An 18,802-nucleotide genomic window follows, 5' to 3' on the forward strand; every position below is an offset into this window, starting at 1 on the left:
TGACTTTGTATGTTTAGGTGTTCCCTGTAGTAAAAAACATATTTTAGGTCATATCTGGTGGTCTATTTTAGGATTCTTAGTGTGTGCGTATAACTGCTTCGTAAACACTTGTTTTGTGTTTTAAGTCGTGCATAGTTTCAGGTAAACTTTCCATGTTCATAGATCAATGACCCCTGTGTCTGTCTTGAACTTGAAAGTGAATCTGTACTGGTATCACACCTGTAGCGTCGGCATCTCTATACCACTACCGAGATATTTTTCTGTGATTTGACACTGCTTGCTTGTCTGTCTCTCTGTGAATGTGCATCGGTGAGACTGTCTCTGGCCCTCAGGGTGACAGCAGTCTTTTGGAACCTCATCCAGGTGTATGTGTCCAAATGGCATGTGGGAGGGGCCTGAACTAGCTTTTCTCATTTCCCTGGCAAATACTGTCACCAGTTCCCTTTTCTTGTCACAAGCCAAACAGCTTTTAGAGATTATATTGCAGAAATGGAATGTGTTGGAGGCACCATGTTTCTTCTGATGTGCACCTTATTTCTCGCTGTTCATGGTAAGATCTTTTTTTTTTACTGTCCTTAATAAACATACAATACAATAGTAGGTATCACATATTAGACACAAACACACTATAACCTGCTCTAATATTTCTGATCTTAAATTTTAAATTCATACAGGTGTATTTTTTAACATTGTTGAGTCAATCAAATTTGACATTAAATTAAGTTTATCTTAAAAAACACATATATATATAAAGATATATATATAAGATAAACTTAATTAAATGTCAAATTTGATTGACTCAACAATATTAAAAAATATTTATTTATCAGAGTAAAGTGGAGGGAACCTTTAAATATAAAATTGATGTCTGATTTGAGAAAACAAATGAAAACCCAACATTATTTGAGCGTACACGAAGGTACAGAACTAGAAATACTGAAACTGTCGATTGGTTTGCAATTCCTTAATTTAATCGTAAGATAAATATTAGACTTTCCCTTTTTTAAGGTAAAAACGTTCGAACAGTGACCCTTAAATTTATATGTTTGTTCTCTCTTATATTACACATTTTAAATTTCTTAAACAATTATATTTTCTGATTAATTCATAAATTGTATTACGCACTTATTCTTTCCAAAATTTTATCTGGACTATACGTGCATGTAATCACAATTTATAAACCCTTATTGGAGGCCACTTGTTCCTCAAATGTCTGTCTTTATGGCCTTACAGTATGTGTAGCCATAGATGTGACTCAAACTTTGTTTTCCGTCACATGATGCGTTAAAAATACAAAAAACAAACCTTCAAGTGGATTATTCACGGTCAGGTTTGTGTTACCTCCCAGTAGACATGTTATATGTCCATTTTGTTTGCTGCACAAAAGGATAATCGTCTTAGGTGTGAACAGTCCAGTGTTTGTGTTTGGATAGGGAGCCGTTCATTTGAATTGTTTAGTAAGAATGTTCAATTGTCATGGTGGTGTTAGTGCAATGTTGCTATCAGCACAATTATCCCTACTTTTGTTTTGGACCATGAATATAGTGCATTAACCCATGCAGTGTGATGTATACACATGCAGGCACACTTTTGACTTCCACCCAACCTGCTCTTTTGTACATAGGGGTGTACTTATTTATTATTTAGCGTTCAACACGAGCCACACAGTTAACTATTGTTATGCACAGCATTGCCAGTAAAGGCGACTGGAGGCATAGATGGTTATGTCCGGGTAGTTGTGGGCAGAAGGCAATGGGAGGAGTAGGACTTTGTTTACCTGCCTGCTGCCTACCTGCCTGCTGCCACACAACCTTGCTTAGCAACGTGATGCAGATTAACAGCTGTCAGTTAAAGTTGGCCACCGATCCTTTCAGTGTGTTCATTTATCCAAGCTGCTGATATCATTTAGTAAAGAATGACAAATGAGATAGTTTAAGTTTAGAGGTTGGAGGAAACCAATACATTGTCTTGTTAGTAGTAATAACAGGATTACTCTAACGCTCGTTCCTGAGCGTTGTTTTTTTATTTATTTGTGTACAAGCTGAGGTCTTAGTGCATTGAGCGTGACTTGATGCAGTGCATAATACTGCTTGAGTGTTTGCCATACAGACCTGTTTAGAGAACTTCATGTTTGATCACTATCATTCTGAGAAGCTGGTAAATATTTGCTCACAGCAGGTATGGATCAAGCAAAGCCGGTGGTGGTGATTAAACTGCAGACCTGTGTGTATGATTTCATTAGCAATAAATTCTGGATGAAACTGCAAGTGCCAATGAAGTCTATATACAGAAGAAATTATATATAGAAAAATTACAGAAATGTTTGAATAAGTGGAGACAGATGATGCCTTCGATTGCAATATCTATTTTTACAGTTACGGTAATAGAGCATCTACGTGCAGATGCACAGATTAGCAAAAGATATAGATATAGGGGCAGTTTCCTAAACAGGGTTTATCCTAGTCCCAGACTAAATTGCATGTTTGAGCTGCTTTAATTTCAAAACACCTTACATATTTTAACATAATATCAGTGCCATTGTTTTGTCTTAAGATGCACACCAGTATAGTTTTTTGTAAGGTTTGTTTGTAAAAACGAATTAAATGTCCTAAAATAACTAAGGCCTAGTCCTGGATTAATCTAAACCCTGTCCGGGAAACCGCCCCTTAATGTTTAACCAACAAAGTCAATGATAATGAGAAACATTGCAGGGATTTTTTGCAGCGTAAGTCTGTCCAGTGATCAAAATGAATATTAAGCTTCTGAGGTTGGTTTAGGATGGTGAAATAGTGTAGCGTAAGTAATAGGTAGCCTAACTTCTAACCTTCGGAGGACCCATACACTGAAAAAAATTATTCATTGAATTAAATAAATTTTTTTAAGGTAAGTGGTTGCAATCAATTTATTTAAGCTACATTTAAACAAAAGTTTTATATTTTATTTTACTTTACTAATCCTTTTTGTTTAAATGTAGCTTTAATAAATTGATTGCAACCACTTACCTTGGAAAAGTTTATTGAATTCGATGAATAATTTTTTTCAGTGTAATTTGCGTCACCTGCTGCACTATCCAGCCGTTATACGCAGCCGTTGCAGGCATGCAATGAATCTTGGGATAGCCTCAGCTGTTAAGGATCCATTTGTTCTATCCTTAACAGCACGGAGGAATAAGGACGCATTTTGAGGCTTCATTCTAAGCATCCTTTGAATTGGGACGGCCTTACTAGCCTCAAGTCGCCCTGCTGTGACGCAATCGGTCTTAAAATACGTCCTTAGAAGGTCACAGCCTTTGAATTTGGACACAGCTCTTGATTAGCTGCTTCTGCTGGGTTTAATTGGGGTCATAACATTCTTACCTCACTTCGGCTGCGTCCGAAAACTCTAAATTGCTGCCTTCTGAAGCAGCTTTCCAAGGCAGGAAGGCATCAAGGCATGTCCGAATTCAATGTTAGGTTTACTTCCTGTCTCCTGAGATACCTATGCGTGGGCGTACAATAAGAATGTGATTGATCGAGCCTGGTCGAGTTCGAAAAATAAAATGGCAGCCAAGGAAGCAACTGGAGCACAAATTTAGTGTAAATAAAGGCATGTTTTCACTTTTTACACCTTTTAATTGCATTTCTAGCGAGAAATTAGCATTGTAGTTTTCAAATAATAATTTCAAATAAACGATTCTATATGATTAAAAGCAGGGTTTAGAACAGGGTTAAGTGCAGTGTGAACTACCCTAGAGTTAAAGGGATAGTTCGGCCAAAAATGATATTTAACCCATGATTTACTCACCCCGAAGCCGTCCGAGATGCATATGTCCATCGTTTTTCAGACAAACACATTTTCGGATATTTTAGAAAATGTTCCAGATATTTCAGCCAATCAAATGTGAAGTCACGGGGTCCACGCCCCTCAAGTCCAAAAAATGTGCATCCATCCTTCACAAAATAAATCCAAAAGGCTCCACGATGATAAACAAAGGCCTTCTGAGGGTAATCCGCGCAGTTTCGTTGTAGAAATATCCACATTTAAAACTTTATAAACAAAAATAACTTGCATCCTGTAATGCCGCCATCTTAGCGTCCGCATTCACATTCTTTACGCAGCGTATGGAGGTTACTCTACTGCTGCTTTGTGCCCCCGCCCTCCAAATTTATCATACGTCACTAAGAAAAGTGCATACACTACGCTAATACTCTTTCTTGAATCCAGAGGAGTCTGGGATGGCGGCGCTACCGGAGGGTAGTTATTTTGGTTTATAAAGATTTAAATATGGATATTTCTACGACAACACCGCATGGATTACCCTCAGAAGACTTTTGTTTATCATCCTGGAGCCGTTTGGATTTATTTCGTGAAGGATGGATGCACATTTTTTGGACTTGAGGGTCGTGGACCCTGTACCTTCACATTTGATCGACTGAAAGATCCAAAACATTCTCCAAAATAACCGAAAATTTGTTTGTCTGGAAAAACGATGGACACACGCATCCCGGACAGCTTGGGGGTAAATCATGGGTTTAATATCATTTTTGGCCGAACTATCCCTTTAATATTTCCAGTTCTGGTTTGAATTTAAAAATTAAAACCTATAATCACAAGTAGTGTTCCTCTTTTAGATAATCTAGTGTGACAACATTCTCCATTCATTAGTTTACAACTCTGTAATATAAGATATGAAAGTGTAATGAATACAACATATATGCCCAAGACTTCCTTCTTTCATTTGATATGAGATTTATTGTGATGTATGGTGCTCAGTGAATGTTACAACTTACCCCGCTCTTCTCTACTGTTTTCTACATAAAATCATCCTAATGTAAAGAATATACTGTGGATGTTGATATCTTAATTTAGTAAGGTCATGTTTAAGATTGAAATCAGTGTGAAATTAAACTTCGATGCTCATAATCTCATTATTAGACTATGAGATTTAGGCCTGGTTTTCACACAGTAGGTTTTTGTGCTTTGTTCACCGTTCAGTAAAATGTATGGATGTGTCTGGGTCCTGGATGCACAGTTGGTAACGTATTGCATTAGCAATACAAAGATCATGGGTTTGATTCCCAGGAAAAATGCACATATAAAAATGTATAGATTAAATGAACTGTAAGTCGCTTTGGATAAAAGAGTCATAATGTAAATTCAGTGTTGAATTTATACTTGTTTATAACTGCTGCACCTTGAGACATTTTTTTTCATCTTTTAGTTAACCGCATGAAACAACCATTGAAATGTTAAACAGAAGTGTTTTTTAACCAGTGCAAGATTGTAATGCACATTTTCCATTGAACAGGTATGGAATATATTTCACTGGAGTCCACACAGCATGGGAGACTAGGGGGCTCGATGCTCCTCAAAGTTGAGCCTCTTTTTGATGTCCAGCATGTAAAGTTCCAGGGCGCCTGGTACAAGATTAAACCCCATTATACTCTTCTAGTCACTTTCACTGATTCCAGTGATATCCAAAATATACGCCTGAAAAACAAACCAGTGCTCAGTTTGCCTGATGTCTCACTATATATTGAACATCTGGATGAGGATGCTGAGGGAGAATACAAGCTGGAGATCAATATCATCTTCCCAGAAAGCTCAACGCCGGTGGCTGTCACAAAAATAGTAACCGTCACAGTAAGCGGTATGAAAAACTGCTTTTATTATTAAGAGCTACCGATACAGTTATTGTTACGTCATATTATAGTACATGATGTAAAAAACATAAGATAACCCAAAATTAACCCATGATTTACTCACCCTCAAGCAATCCGAAATACACATTTGGAGTAATTTTAGTAAATGTTCTTGCTCTTCCAAGCTTTATAATGGTAGAAAACAGGGACCAGTGAACAACTTCTGACTTTAAACCCTAAAAAATGCATTCAATCTTCACAGAAGTAATTCACAAGGCTCTAAGGGGTTAATAAAGGTCATCTGCAGGTAACCAATGCGATTTTGTAAGAAACATTTCAATATATAATCATATAATAATCAATATTCACAACGCCATCTTGGACTCGCACCAATACCGCACCAATTACCAAAAAGACCTTTATTAACCCTTGATGCTCTGTGGATTACTTCTGTGATGGATGCACTTTTTGGCTCGAAAGTCAGTTGTTGTTCCCTGATTCCAGTTTTCTATCGTTATAAATTGGAAAAGAAATGTACTAAAATAACTCCAAATGTGTTATTAGTGTTGTAATTATTGTGTGTTATATAATATTGTCTTATATCGCTCAATTTTTGCTGGTTTCTGCTGCTAGTGCCTGTGTCAAAACCCGTTCTCAGTAAGAGCCCAGAGGCAGAACTCATCGAGGAGCGAGATAATGTGACGCTGACATGCTCTGTTGAAAGTGGCACCAACGTTCAGTACATATGGATGAAGAATAACATCATGATAGTTCCCAGCGAGCGGCACACGTTCTCAGAAGACCACGGCACAGTTATCATAAACCCTGTCAGTAAAGATGATATGGGTCAGTACACCTGTGAGGCCAGAAACTACATCAGTCGTGAAGTGAGCGATGAAACTTCTCTAAGTGTGTATTGTAAGTATGTTCATCTTTTTTGGGTTTGGTTATTATTATAGATGAGCGGAGCTGCTACTGTAAACAAATTCATCATCTGTCATGGCCCAATGTGTTAATCATTACAAGCTGTCCAGCTCGTTCCTCCTGCTGTCTGAGAATCAACTGTTATTTGCTTTGTGACTCAGACTATGTGATCTGTCCTGACATTATGTCATTTTTTATCAGGGGCTTTTTTAAACTTTTTTTGATGCTGGACCATCTTCATACATACTCTATATAGAAATAACTCTATTTTCTTTAATGTTTCTCATAATTAGATATTGCGATTAATATTATGCATACTATTTGTTTTTAATATTTTTGCTTTATATGTGTTAAGGGAAAATTTGGCTCTTTTTTTTCAGTTAAATGTTTAAATATTGGTGTTTCCCCAGTTTGGCACAGGTAAAAAAAGTGCACTTAAAGTGCACTTTAAGTACATTTAGTTATTTTGTACTGTAAAATTAGTCTTTAATACTTTAAATAAACTTAAAAACATCTAAATGTACTCAACTGTGCTATTCTTAGACCACTTATTCAATACACTAAAAATCTCTAGGCTATAACTGGTTTAGTATACTTTTTCAAGTGCACTGAAGTATGCTGATGAAGGAACTATACTTTTAGGGGCAGTTTCCCTGACAGGGTTTATCCTAGTCCCAGACTAAGATGGATGTTTTAGCTGCTTTAATTTCAAAAGACCTTGTACTGGCATATCTTAAAGGCGGGGTGCATGATCTCTGAAAGCCAATGTTGACATTTGAAATCAACTAAACAAACATGCTCCTACCCCAATAGAATCTGGACCTTTATTTGATAGACCCGCCCCACACATACGCAACCCAGGCAACGATGTTGGTTAGGAGACACGCCATTACTGCTGATTGGCTACAAGTTTGTTTTGGTAGGGGATAGTTTACTCAAAAATGAAAATAATGTCATTATTGACTCACCCTCATGTCGTTCCAAACTCGTAAGACCTCCGTTCATCTTTGGAACAGAGTTTTAATGTTTTAGATTTAGTCCGAGAGCTTTCTGACCAATTCCATTGAAAATCTAGTAACAGTGTACTGTCCTGTTTCAGAAAGGTAATAAAAACATCAACAAAGTAGTCCATGTGACATCAGTGGGTCAGTTAGAATGTGTTGAAGCATCGAAAATACAGTTTGGTCCAAAAATAAAAAAAATTAAGACTTTATTCAGCAATGTCTTCTCTTCCGCGTCTGTTGTGAAGTGCATGCGCGAAACTAAAGTCACGTGAATGCAGTCATGCGGCTGACGTGTTATCTGGTGCGCCCCAGCTGTTTTTTTTTGTGTGCCCGGGTTTCGTTTACAATCTAAGGGAGAGGCACAATGTAAGTTTGAAAAAAAACTTCACAAACATGTCTGAGGATTACATGTCATCCGTGTCACTGCAGTCACGTGACTTTAGTCTTGCGCATGCGCTTTAGACGCGGAAGGGAAGACGATGCTGAATAAAGTCGTATTTTTTTTTTTTTTGGACCAAAATGTATTTTTGATGCTTCAACACATTCTAACTGACCCACCCACTGATGTCACATGGACTACTTTAATGATGTTTTTATTACTTTTCTGGACATGGACAGTATACCGTACGTAGATTTTCAATGGAGGGACAACAAGCTCTGGGACTAAATATAAAACATCTTAAACTGTGTTCTGAAGATGAACGGAGGTCTTACGAGTTTGGAACGACATGAGGATGAGTCATTAATGACATTATTTTCATTTCTGATTGAACTATCTGTTTAAGGCCTAGTCCTGGGTTGATATAAACCCTGTCCGGGAAACTGCCCTTTAGTATATTTGTAGTGTATAACTTTTACACTTTTATTTAGCACAAAATAACAATGTAGCCTACTACATAAATGTACTTGCTGGTATCTTTTTAGTACATTATATGCTTTATTTTTACCTAGGGCTTCCAGTTCCAGTCCTGATTTGTTTTGAAGCAAATGTAGATCTAAAATAAATGATGAACTAGCACAGTGGTTCCCAACTTTTTTTACTTAAAGGCCCCCTAGTCGCCCACAACAATATTTGAAGGCCCCCCACTCACTCAATTTTTTGCCAAATAAAATTAACTAGAGCTTGGAATGACTGGACAGATTCGCTACTAAAATGACCAAAAAATAAAAAAAAATCTATATTTTTGCTTGTTTTAGCTTATTTTAATGCTTATTTTGTCAAATTTTTAATAATTTTAAGTCATCTTGAGGCCCCCCTCTGGGCCCCGGCCCCCTTGTTGGGAAACACTGAACTAGCACATTTGAGCAGTACATTGACATGTTTTCTGATCTATAAATGGATTGAAAACAAACTACTAAAATTTTGTCCTGTGTCTTTTCCAAATGTGTTAGATGGACCCTATAACCTAGCAGTAAACTCTGAGCAGGGTCTGAAAACTGGAGGGGTGTTCACGGTGAACCCAGGGGAGCTGGTCTTTTTTGAGTGTCTTGCGGACTCGAACCCTCCCAACAGCTGCGTCTGGATCTCTAAGACGACGAATGGCACAGAGGTTGTCATGACTGGAACACGATTTGAAGTGACATCATATGAATTAGCTCAAGCTAAGGAGTTCTGGTGTCGAGCGTTCAACAATGTGACGAAAAAGCAGGACGAGACCAAGTTTACGCTAGTGGTGGCCAAACTTGGAAATGGTACATCAAAGTTAAAAAAGCTGCTATAGTTTTTTTTCAGGTTTTGCCCACACCTAATTTATGATAAATAATTTTTTAATGGGACATTTTACCACAAGACTTTTTTAAGATGTCAAATAAATCTTGGGTGTCCCCTGAGTACATATGTCAAGTTTCAGCTCAAAATACCATATAGATAATTTATTATAGCATGTTAAAATTGCCACTTTGTAGGTGTGAACAAAAATCTGCAAATCCAAATGAGTTGATCTCTGCAATAAATGGCAGTGCCGTGGTTGGATAGTGCAGATTAAGGGGCCATATTATCCCCTTCTGACATCACAAGGGGAGCCAAATTTCAATTACCTACATTTTCACATGGTTGCAGAGAATGGTTTACCAAAATTAAGTTACTGGGTTGATCTTTTTTACATTTTCTAGGTTGATAGAAGCACTGGGGACCCAATTATAATATTTAAACATGAAAAAAGTCAGATTTTTGTTATATGTCCCCTTTAAAGCTGTACATATTGCTACATATCTCTCCCACCTGTGATTACGTATTGCTGCTCTATTGGAAAGTAAATAGGGGCTGGCAGTGGCACCTGTTCTTATTGTTTACCAGCAGTTTTGTGGTTAAATGTGAACTTAAACACAAACAGTTTTAACACTGTTATATTTCTAACTATATTTCCAGGAAGAGAAAAACATATGCAGGAAGGAAGTGCCCTGTCTCCTTTGACTTTTATTACAGTCTCATCTGTGGTCATCATTATTTGTATGATGTTTGTGTTTCTAAGGAAGAGCTGCCATTCAAGGAGAAGTAAGTTACCTGCTTTTTATAGATATTCAGGCATCACCTTAATAATGCGTCATTTGATAAAATAAAAACAATATTTATGTTCTGTGTGAACCGAGTTGTTTTGAAACGACTCATTTGGTTGTATTATAATTTTTAAACAAATATAGGCTAATCATTCATTTTATGTGCTGGTAAGGCATGTTATTCAAATATACAAGGATAATCATTGCTACGTAGGACTTTCTGTTTCGCGTGTACTAATCATTTATTTTTCTTATCTAGTTTCTACAGTGATGAATACTATCTACAGGCGGTAAGGAGAAAACTTTCATCTATTCAAACATTTGATATATGCCACGTTTGCATTTGATTGATTGATCCTGTCATTTAGGCCTATGACGGAGCAGAGAGGACTGCACAGGTCCGGTAAGTTTACTGCATGCCCTGCACTATAATATACCCGTGTTGTTAAGCAGTAATGTGTACATAGTCTCTCTGTACAAACATACTTCCCAACCCCATTAACATTACAACTACCATAATCATATCTGCTTGGTTTCTGTCAGCTTATGCTATAAAGATTTTTTCCACCTTGCTGTCATGGTTTCACCTGACTGCATACACAGTCACTCCCTTTTTTTAAGTAACGTCTTAAGTAGAGTGTTTGTATTGGTGTATTAAAAAAAATCCTTTTTAAAGAAGTTGAACAAGTAGATAATAATGTCACTACTTAATTTGCTGTGTGCATTATTTGTTCAAAGCTCTGCGCTAGGTTACTAATCTGAATAATATGCTTGAAGGTCACGAAGACGCAACTGAAGACTTTGGGATCTATGAATTTGTTTCTGTACCTGGGAAAATGGAATCAACACAGGTTTGAAACCCCCAGATGAAGGGATCTTTATTTGCTCTTTTGCATGTGCAGTTTTGCCTCAGAACAGTTTCAGTATTTCTTCCCTGTGTTTTTCTCAGGCATCCTGCAGGTCTTTGGCACGGCTGGATTCAGTCAAAGATTTGCATACCACCATCTATGATGTCATCAGACATGTGCCTGAAACGCCAACACTGAGTCTGCTTAAATGAAAGAGAGAGAGATACTCGAGTGTGCTAAATGTTAAGATAAACCATTGGCTGTAAAGGAATGTTAAATTTTATTTTTCTCTCTACAGTCGCACATTTAAGCACTTCTACTTGGTTTTCTAAAATTAATCATGTTTGTACTTTTGAAAGATCCTAATACTTATGAAACATGTGCTGGGCACTGAGATTCTTTATGTCTTGTAAAGAAATATGTATATATTTATGATTCAGAATTATGCATTTTTTCCGTAGCGACAGGCTTCATAAAAATTAAGAGTATTTATATAAAATACATGAGATAATGTTTTGTTTTTCCTGCATTGTGAATGTAAATATGATATACATGTTTTGTACTGTATTTTTTTGCACACTGCAATGTATTGTGAAAATTTTATTGCCACATAACCGTTCTATACATTTCATAGGTAGCAGTTTTTGAATTTAAAGCAGACATATTGTCTGTCTGTTTTATTTTCTATGTGTTGCACCTGCGCCTGTTTATATTTTAAACACAGATGGATGACTTGTTATTTTAAAATAAAAGTTTTTAGAAATATTTTAGCAATTTTTAATTTGTTCTTTAAATTCTTTCATCACACAAATAATAATTTATTATTCTTCCTAATCTTTTAACACAATAAAGGATTTTAAGCAATATCACGTGTTAAAATACGACACTAGTCAGTGTTTCAAATAATAAATGCTTAAAAAAGGATTTTAGCAATACCTCCAACTGTTTATTTTCAGTTTCAGAGAAAGAGCAGCAGTAGTATTATATCAACAGTTCAGGTGCCTGGGGGAGGTGCCACTCCTACATTTGACAGGGAAATTTAGTGGTGGTTATCCGTGGAACTTTATTGACAAAAACAATGGGTCTCTTCTATAATCTCCAGTCAGTCAGAAATGCTCACCTTCAAGACCAACTCATTGATATTTGCTGTAAACATTTCTGTGAGCCGTATGACATAACTTCAAAACAACACGGGGGATTGTTCCATTTTCCAAGAATCCTAAATTAATCATATGTTGTGTCATTGGCTGCCATCAACAAAAAGGTCTGTTTAAACAGAAGTCCATCAAACAACACGTATAGAAACTACATCTGGAAATTTAGTAGACTGTTCTCAGCACTGTCTTTATAAAGTAATGATTATCATCTGACAAAAAAAAACAAACAATGAGAGACAGTCAACATTTGAAGTCAATCAAAAACGTTTATCAAAGTTGTCCTAAGCCAAGAACGGGTATTTGGTATTGGTTTTAAGACAACTTTTAGGAAAGGTTTTGATCCACTTCAAATGTGTAGTGTAATAATTAGCCTATTATTAGTTGTAAATTATCTCATGGAAATTAATAAAACTAATACTATTAATGGTTATATACATTCCGGGTTTTTTTATGTTTCAAGTATGAAATTGATAAAAAACTAAATGAGGTACATATGTTTGAGGAATATATTTTTGTGTTGTAAAATACCTAAATAAACAATTACTACTGGTTCTTCTGTAATTGCTTATAGGAATTTAAGATTTATCGCCTTAAAGGGGACATTTCACAAGACTTTTTTAAGACGTCAAATAAATGATGTGAAGTTTTAGCTAAAAATACCTTTTAAAGGGGACATATCATGAAAATCTGACTTTTCCCATGTTTAAAGGAGCAGTATGTAGGATTGTGGCCAAAACTGGTACTGCAATCACACAGCTAGTGGCCAATACACAAAATGACAACATAAACATCAGTTGAGGGCTGCAACCCACTTTTTAAATGACAATATCATGGCCATACCACTTTTGTCAGTGTTATAAGTATTTGAAATGAAATTGATTTCTTAATGTCTAGTGACATATCAGGGCCATTTTATAATTAATTGATATACATTTCTTACATACTGTTCATTTAAGGGCTATAATTGTGCCCACTGTGCTTCTATCAACATAAAAAATGTGAAAAGATCAAATAGTTACTTTGTTTTGGTAAACCATTCTCTGCAAGAATGTGAAAAAATAGGTCATTGAAATCTGGTTCCCCTTGTGATGTCAGAAAGGGATAATACCATGCCTTAATCTGCACTATGCAAGCACAGCACTGCCATTTAGTGCAGAGATCAACTCATTTGCATTTAAAAAGAACACACCCAAAAAAAATCAAAAAATTTTTTGCATGTTATAATAAATTATCTTTATGTTTTGAGCTAAAACTTCACATATGTACTCTGAGGACAACAAAGATTTCACATCTTAAAAAGTCTTGTGAAATCTCCCCTTTAAATGCAAATGAGCTGATCTCTGCACTAAATAGCAGTGCCATGGTGGGATCGTGCAGATTAAGGGGCGGTATTATCCCCTTCTGACATCACAAGGGGATCCAAATATCAAATACCTTTTTTTACATGCTTGCAGAGAATAGTTTACCAAAACTAAGTTACTGGGTTAATCTTTTCACATTTTCTAGGTTGATACAAGCACTGGGGACCCAATTATAGCACTTAAACATAGAAAAAAATCTGATTTTCACGATATGTCCCCTTTAAGATTAATTACTATATTGTTTTATTCACTTTTGTAAGTCACTTTGATAAAAGTATCTGCTAAATGCTTGTAAATTCTAAATGCAAAAAAACAATATTGCCTCGCCATATGCAATTAATTAAAACTAATCATACCAAACAAACAAACAAACATATACATACAATACATGTACAATACTTTTTTTAGCAACTTCAAACATAGGAACTACATATCCCATGCTGTACTGCGCGTAACCTGTCACGTGACGTCAGTCGTGAAACATGGCACCTGTCTAGGACTACAGGAACTGATTCGCTATTTGACAGAAAAACACAACATCGTCGTGCTTTACAGCTTAGTGCTTTTAACTATAAGATGCAGAAGATCAAGTCTTTGATGGCCCGTCAGGTGAGTTATTGAGCATTTTATCTGTGCCTCCTATTTCATGTCGTTGACGAAACCGGAAGCGTATTAATAAGCTAGCCTGCTAGCTATAATATATTTACATAGAAGAAGAGCTTACATTCCATGATGATCTGCATAGTGTTATAATACACTTAATCAGTGCATTTGAAATCACACTCGAGAATGGTCAATACATAATGCGATGAGCAGTTGTCAGGAGTCTTTCATTGTTCATAATGCACAAAATGGATGCTCATTTACTACATCAATTCAAAACACAGCCTCTTTTTCTAGTCAATTACTTTCTAGAGTAGTCAAGTCAACACTTTCTTTAAAACCTGTAAATAGACATTCAGTTTTTTTTTAATTCTTGCTATACAGAGCTGTTTCTGAGTGATAGATGGATTGTTGTTGTTATGTATTGTATTTATTGTTATTAATATAATACTGTTTTCCCTCAAGGGCTTGAAAAGTCCTCAAGAGAGTGTGGTTGACATGAGCCCTGTGGAGAACTTCAGGACCCCCAGCAAGGTAACTAATGCCTGAGTATTTTTCAGAGATTTGATTGGTAGGATTTGATCGGTACCATTGTACTCTGTAATGGTTCCCTCTGTATAAATGCAGTGGTTTTCGTTTAATAAGGGAAGACAAATATCTTAAACACTGGCCTAAAGTGGGACACCTAAGGTCTAGTGCTTGTAGGTCACCCCAAAATGCATAAATGCCTATGACATCACAAAAAAAATCACATGACCTCTCAAATGTACATTCATGTATAAGGGGTAAAGCAATCATCAAATAGGAAGCACATTTCACAAAAAGTCTGAAATTAAAAAATTGTCACACATTAGAGTAATCCTACTTCTTACAAAAGTGAAATAATTGATTTTAGCCTAAAGAGTTAAAATATTTGGGTTAACCATAATCCCTGCTTTTTGTCATTCATCATAACATGAAAGAGATTGACAGCCCCAAAATTAGTGACTTATAAGCACACACCTTATGACATCACTTTGCGATTGACAATGTCTTGAATTGTGCATGAGCGTTTCAGACGGTATTCTGCTACGGTATAAATGTAGCCCTGTTTCTTTGATAGTATGTACTAACATGGAATTTAACATTGTATTCATCTTGATAAAAACCTGCCTGAGTAAAAAACGTGCAACAACTGTGTATGAAAAAATATTTTCTGCTTTGTCCTCTTAGGTTTTTAGTTATATGACATGTTTAAGTCTGTGCCATAACACTTCATGTAGAGATCAGACACCTTTAGCCATGAGCTGAATGGATTATCTGTCTACAACAAATAGACCATTCCATGTTTCTTTTTCAAGGATCTTTTCCCAAAGTTCCCGAAGATATCCATCAAATGACCACAGAAAGGCTAATCAAACTTAGGCCTTTATACACTCACCTAAAGGATTATTAGGAACACCATACTAATACTGTGTACGCCTTCAGAACTGCCTTAATTCTACGTGGCGTTGATTCAACAAGGTGCTAAAAGCATTCTTTAGAAATGTTGGCCCATATTGATAGGATAGCATCTTGTAGTTGACAGAGATTTGTGGGATGCACATTCAGGGCACGAAGCTTCCATTCCACCACATCACAAAGATGCTCTATTGGGTTGAGATCTGGTGACTGTGGGGCCATTTTAGTACAGTGAACTCATTGTCATGTTCAAGAAACCAATTTGAAATGATTTGAGCTGCACGGTGCATTATCCTGCTGGAAGTAGCCATCAGAGGATGGGTACATGGTGGTCATAAAGGGAAGGACATGGTCAGAAACAATGCTCAGGTAGGCCGTGGCATTTAAACGATGCCCAAATGGCACTAAGGGTCCTAAAGTGTGCCAAGAAAACATCCCCCAGACCATTACACCATTGCATTAATGAGAAATTGAACGGGTGTTTCTAATAATCCTTTAGGTGAGTGTATATGACCTTTATTTAGTCAGATAAATTATCTCCCATTGTATTTTCTTACAATGATTTATAAGGTCCATTTAATCAACAGGTCTGTTCTGTGATCAGGGCTCTTTTAAACACATTCCAACTATTCCACGTTTCTGGGGTGATTATAGACCTCAATGTCAGCTCTGATATTTCATCACATACTTTTGATTTTAGTAGATCCCTATTTATGTCCTTGCCAAGAGAGAATTGTTTTTAATTTATTTAATAATGTTACTCACTTTGAAAAATGATTTACTGGACCGTCTGGCTTGGATCCCTAGTGGGCTTTGTTTCAAACGGTTGAAGTAGTGAAAAGTGTTTGATCAATGTAACGGATAGTCTGTCCCTGTCCGTACACAGGAAAATGATGGATTGGCCCACTCGCATAGCCACCAAGTGTTTCTGTGGCATTAAAGAGAGTTGAGTGCATGAAAAATAGACTTTGTCCAAAGATTACAATTAATTTGAAGGTGAAGTATAGGAGAACATTGTATTAGTTTGTTTCAATAAGGAGACGTGAATCTTCATTTTTAACAGTCCATCATTAACAATATAGATTGCAGTGGCAGCTTGTGACTGCTCTTCCGAGGGGAGCCATTTCAAAATATGTGTTCGGAGTGTCATGTGTGTTGCTTGTGTTTTCAAAATATGTTTGTTGCGTCATGTGAACATGTGCATCACGTGTTTTGTCAAAATAAGTGCCTGCTGCACACGCGTCACAACCGTTTATGCTTAAAGAGACGCTCACATTCACATTCACAAATACACGCAAGACACTCCCTTAACAGTAAACTTTGATTACGCATGAGATTGTGCTAGTATCTGGCAAACGCGAGCGTCTCTTTTATCATAAACCCTTTAGACGCGTCTGCAGCAGGCACTTATTTTGACAAGACACGTGATGCACCTAGGATCACTTGACGCGCAGAACACATATTTTAAAATTAAGAACCACACATGATGGGCTACATACAGTATTGTTCAAAATAATAGCAGTACAATGTGACTAACAAGAATAATCAAGGGTTTTTAGTATATTTTTTATTGCTACGTGGCAAACAAGTTACCAGTAGGTTCAGTATATTCTCAGAAAACAAATGAGACCCAGCATTCATGATATGCACGCTCTTAAGGCTGTGCAATTGGGCATTATTTGCCAATGTTTTTTTTAAGTACCCTGCCATAATTTAATAAATATTCTTAGCAATGTATTTTTAGAAGTGCCAAAAAATATGTTTTTAATTAAATGTAATTTAAAGGTGTGTTTCAATGGCAAACATAAGTTTATAAGCTAATATTTTTGCCGGAAAGCAATTGTGTACAGGGTGAAACATCACTGGGTATTCATCACAATTTCAGCAAATGCTTATTTATATTAGACCACTAATGTTACCTTGGAGATTTTGAGATTTTTTTTAAAGAATCTTTACACACTTTTTTGGTCACGTTTGGTCACAATGAATTGTTGTTGAATGATAAAAGCTGTTTAAAAATTCTTACATTTCTGCTTTTGTGTTCTATGAAAAATAACAGCTTGTTGGTTTAAAATGATAACAGAAGTGCGTTTTTGACTGAACTATTTCTTTAAAACTGAATGCACAGTCATGCAACAAATGCAGTATTTTATGGTTGTCAGCACTTACAAATGAATTGCATTATTTGCTTTTGAACAGTTTTGTTCCTATATGATTTAGTAGTTAATTATCTTGCATAAAATAGTGCATGTTCTTTGCATCATATTCTTTCTTTTTGCCACTATCTAGTTTAAACTTGCCACAAGGGGGCGACAAAGTGGTTCAGTGCTGCTCACAGCAAAAAGGTCCCCGGTGCGTGCCCCAGCTGGGTGTGGAGTTTGCATGTTCTCCCTGTGTCAGCGTGGGTTAACTCTGGGCTGTTTCTCAATGTCAAGGATACTTCCTTGGCAGGACTGGTCTTTCCAAGTCACTACCTTTAGAGCAGGGTTCCCCAAATCTTACCCTGGTGGGCCAGAACACTACAGAGTTTAGGTCCAACCCTAATCAAACTTACCCACCTGTGATTGTCTAGTGATCATGAAGACCTTGATTAGCTTGATCAGGGTTGGAGCAAAACTCTGCAGTGCTCCGGCCCTCCAGAGTAAGATTTGGGGAACCCTGCTTTAGAGGCTAGGCGAGGCTCCTCTTTAGAATTCGGAGAACACGTAAATGGAACAGGCTAGCATGTGCGCGTCATTGCGTCATTATGTCAGTACAAAAGTGTGCTTTCGGCGCTGAGCGCATAGGATTGTGGGTGATTTGAGAGCGCAAAGGATACACGTATGCAACCTTTCCTGTATATGAGATATTTTTTGTAGAAGGACTCAGTTCTTGGTTGCAATTACGAGGATCCTCTACATTGGAACAGTCCTTCGACGGATGTCGATGACGTGGCATCCTCGAAATTCTCGCGAAGCGGAGTGCCGTTACACCGCAGGTGTGTATTATTTTCAAATAATTCAAAGGACCGGAGTCAATTATTCCGCTTATATTATTCCGCACGGTTACCACAAACATTGCTCTGGTGCCTATTTTGAAGACATTTGAAAAGATAGGTGTGCGGTTTACAGAAAATTAATCAACACCCATAGAACATTTCTCAGCCAATCAGAATGCAGTATTCAACAGACCCGTGGTATAAACACTAATAATACGTGCCCGATAACTATTCTGAATCGCACAGCCGATATTATTCACAGCTATTTCATGCACTACGGCTTTTGATCAATAAGTCCTTTTTGATCTGAAATCATTGTTAGTTCGAGTCGTTTATAACACGCATTTGAAAAAGCAACACCCGTCAAACAT

The 18,802-nt window shown here is 36.8% G+C and overlaps 2 protein-coding genes across 3 annotated transcripts in view; both read left to right on the forward strand.

The window, feature by feature from the left end:
• Nucleotides 1–408: 408 nt before the first annotated feature.
• hepacam2 (HEPACAM family member 2) lies at nucleotides 409–11,658 on the forward strand. The gene is made up of 9 exons (XM_055220616.2): nucleotides 409–550; nucleotides 5,288–5,629; nucleotides 6,255–6,539; nucleotides 8,942–9,241; nucleotides 9,918–10,043; nucleotides 10,305–10,335; nucleotides 10,414–10,448; nucleotides 10,823–10,896; nucleotides 10,995–11,658. Exons 1-9 carry the CDS (start codon nucleotides 490–492, stop codon nucleotides 11,103–11,105), a joined length of 1,365 nt encoding a protein of 454 aa, XP_055076591.1. The 5' UTR covers nucleotides 409–489; the 3' UTR covers nucleotides 11,106–11,658.
• Nucleotides 11,659–13,861: 2,203 nt separating this feature from the next.
• vps50 (VPS50 EARP/GARPII complex subunit) overlaps nucleotides 13,862–18,802 on the forward strand; it is a 162,791-nt gene continuing 157,850 nt past the window's right edge. For both annotated transcript variants that reach the window (XM_073858278.1, XM_073858279.1), the window contains exons 1-2: nucleotides 13,862–14,020; nucleotides 14,480–14,548. In XM_073858278.1, coding sequence (XP_073714379.1) covers nucleotides 13,988–14,020; nucleotides 14,480–14,548 — 102 coding nt within the window. In that variant the 5' untranslated portion in view covers nucleotides 13,862–13,987. The remainder of the gene's footprint in view (nucleotides 14,021–14,479; nucleotides 14,549–18,802) is intronic.

The sequence above is a fragment of the Misgurnus anguillicaudatus genome, chromosome 20 (genome assembly GCF_027580225.2).
Source record: "Misgurnus anguillicaudatus chromosome 20, ASM2758022v2, whole genome shotgun sequence".
Classification (NCBI taxonomy): Eukaryota; Metazoa; Chordata; class Actinopteri; order Cypriniformes; family Cobitidae; genus Misgurnus; species Misgurnus anguillicaudatus.

Excerpts from the sequence above, each read along its gene's own strand:
- hepacam2 (XM_055220616.2), top strand. The coding sequence starts at position 490 with ATGGAATGTGTTGGAGGCACCATGTTTCTTCTGATGTGCACCTTATTT. Across the intron at positions 5,630-6,254 it reads AGTAACCGTCACAGTAAGCG|TGCCTGTGTCAAAACCCGTT; the intron begins GTATGAAAAACT and ends TTCTGCTGCTAG. Across the intron at positions 10,449-10,822 it reads GAGAGGACTGCACAGGTCCG|GTCACGAAGACGCAACTGAA; the intron begins GTAAGTTTACTG and ends ATATGCTTGAAG.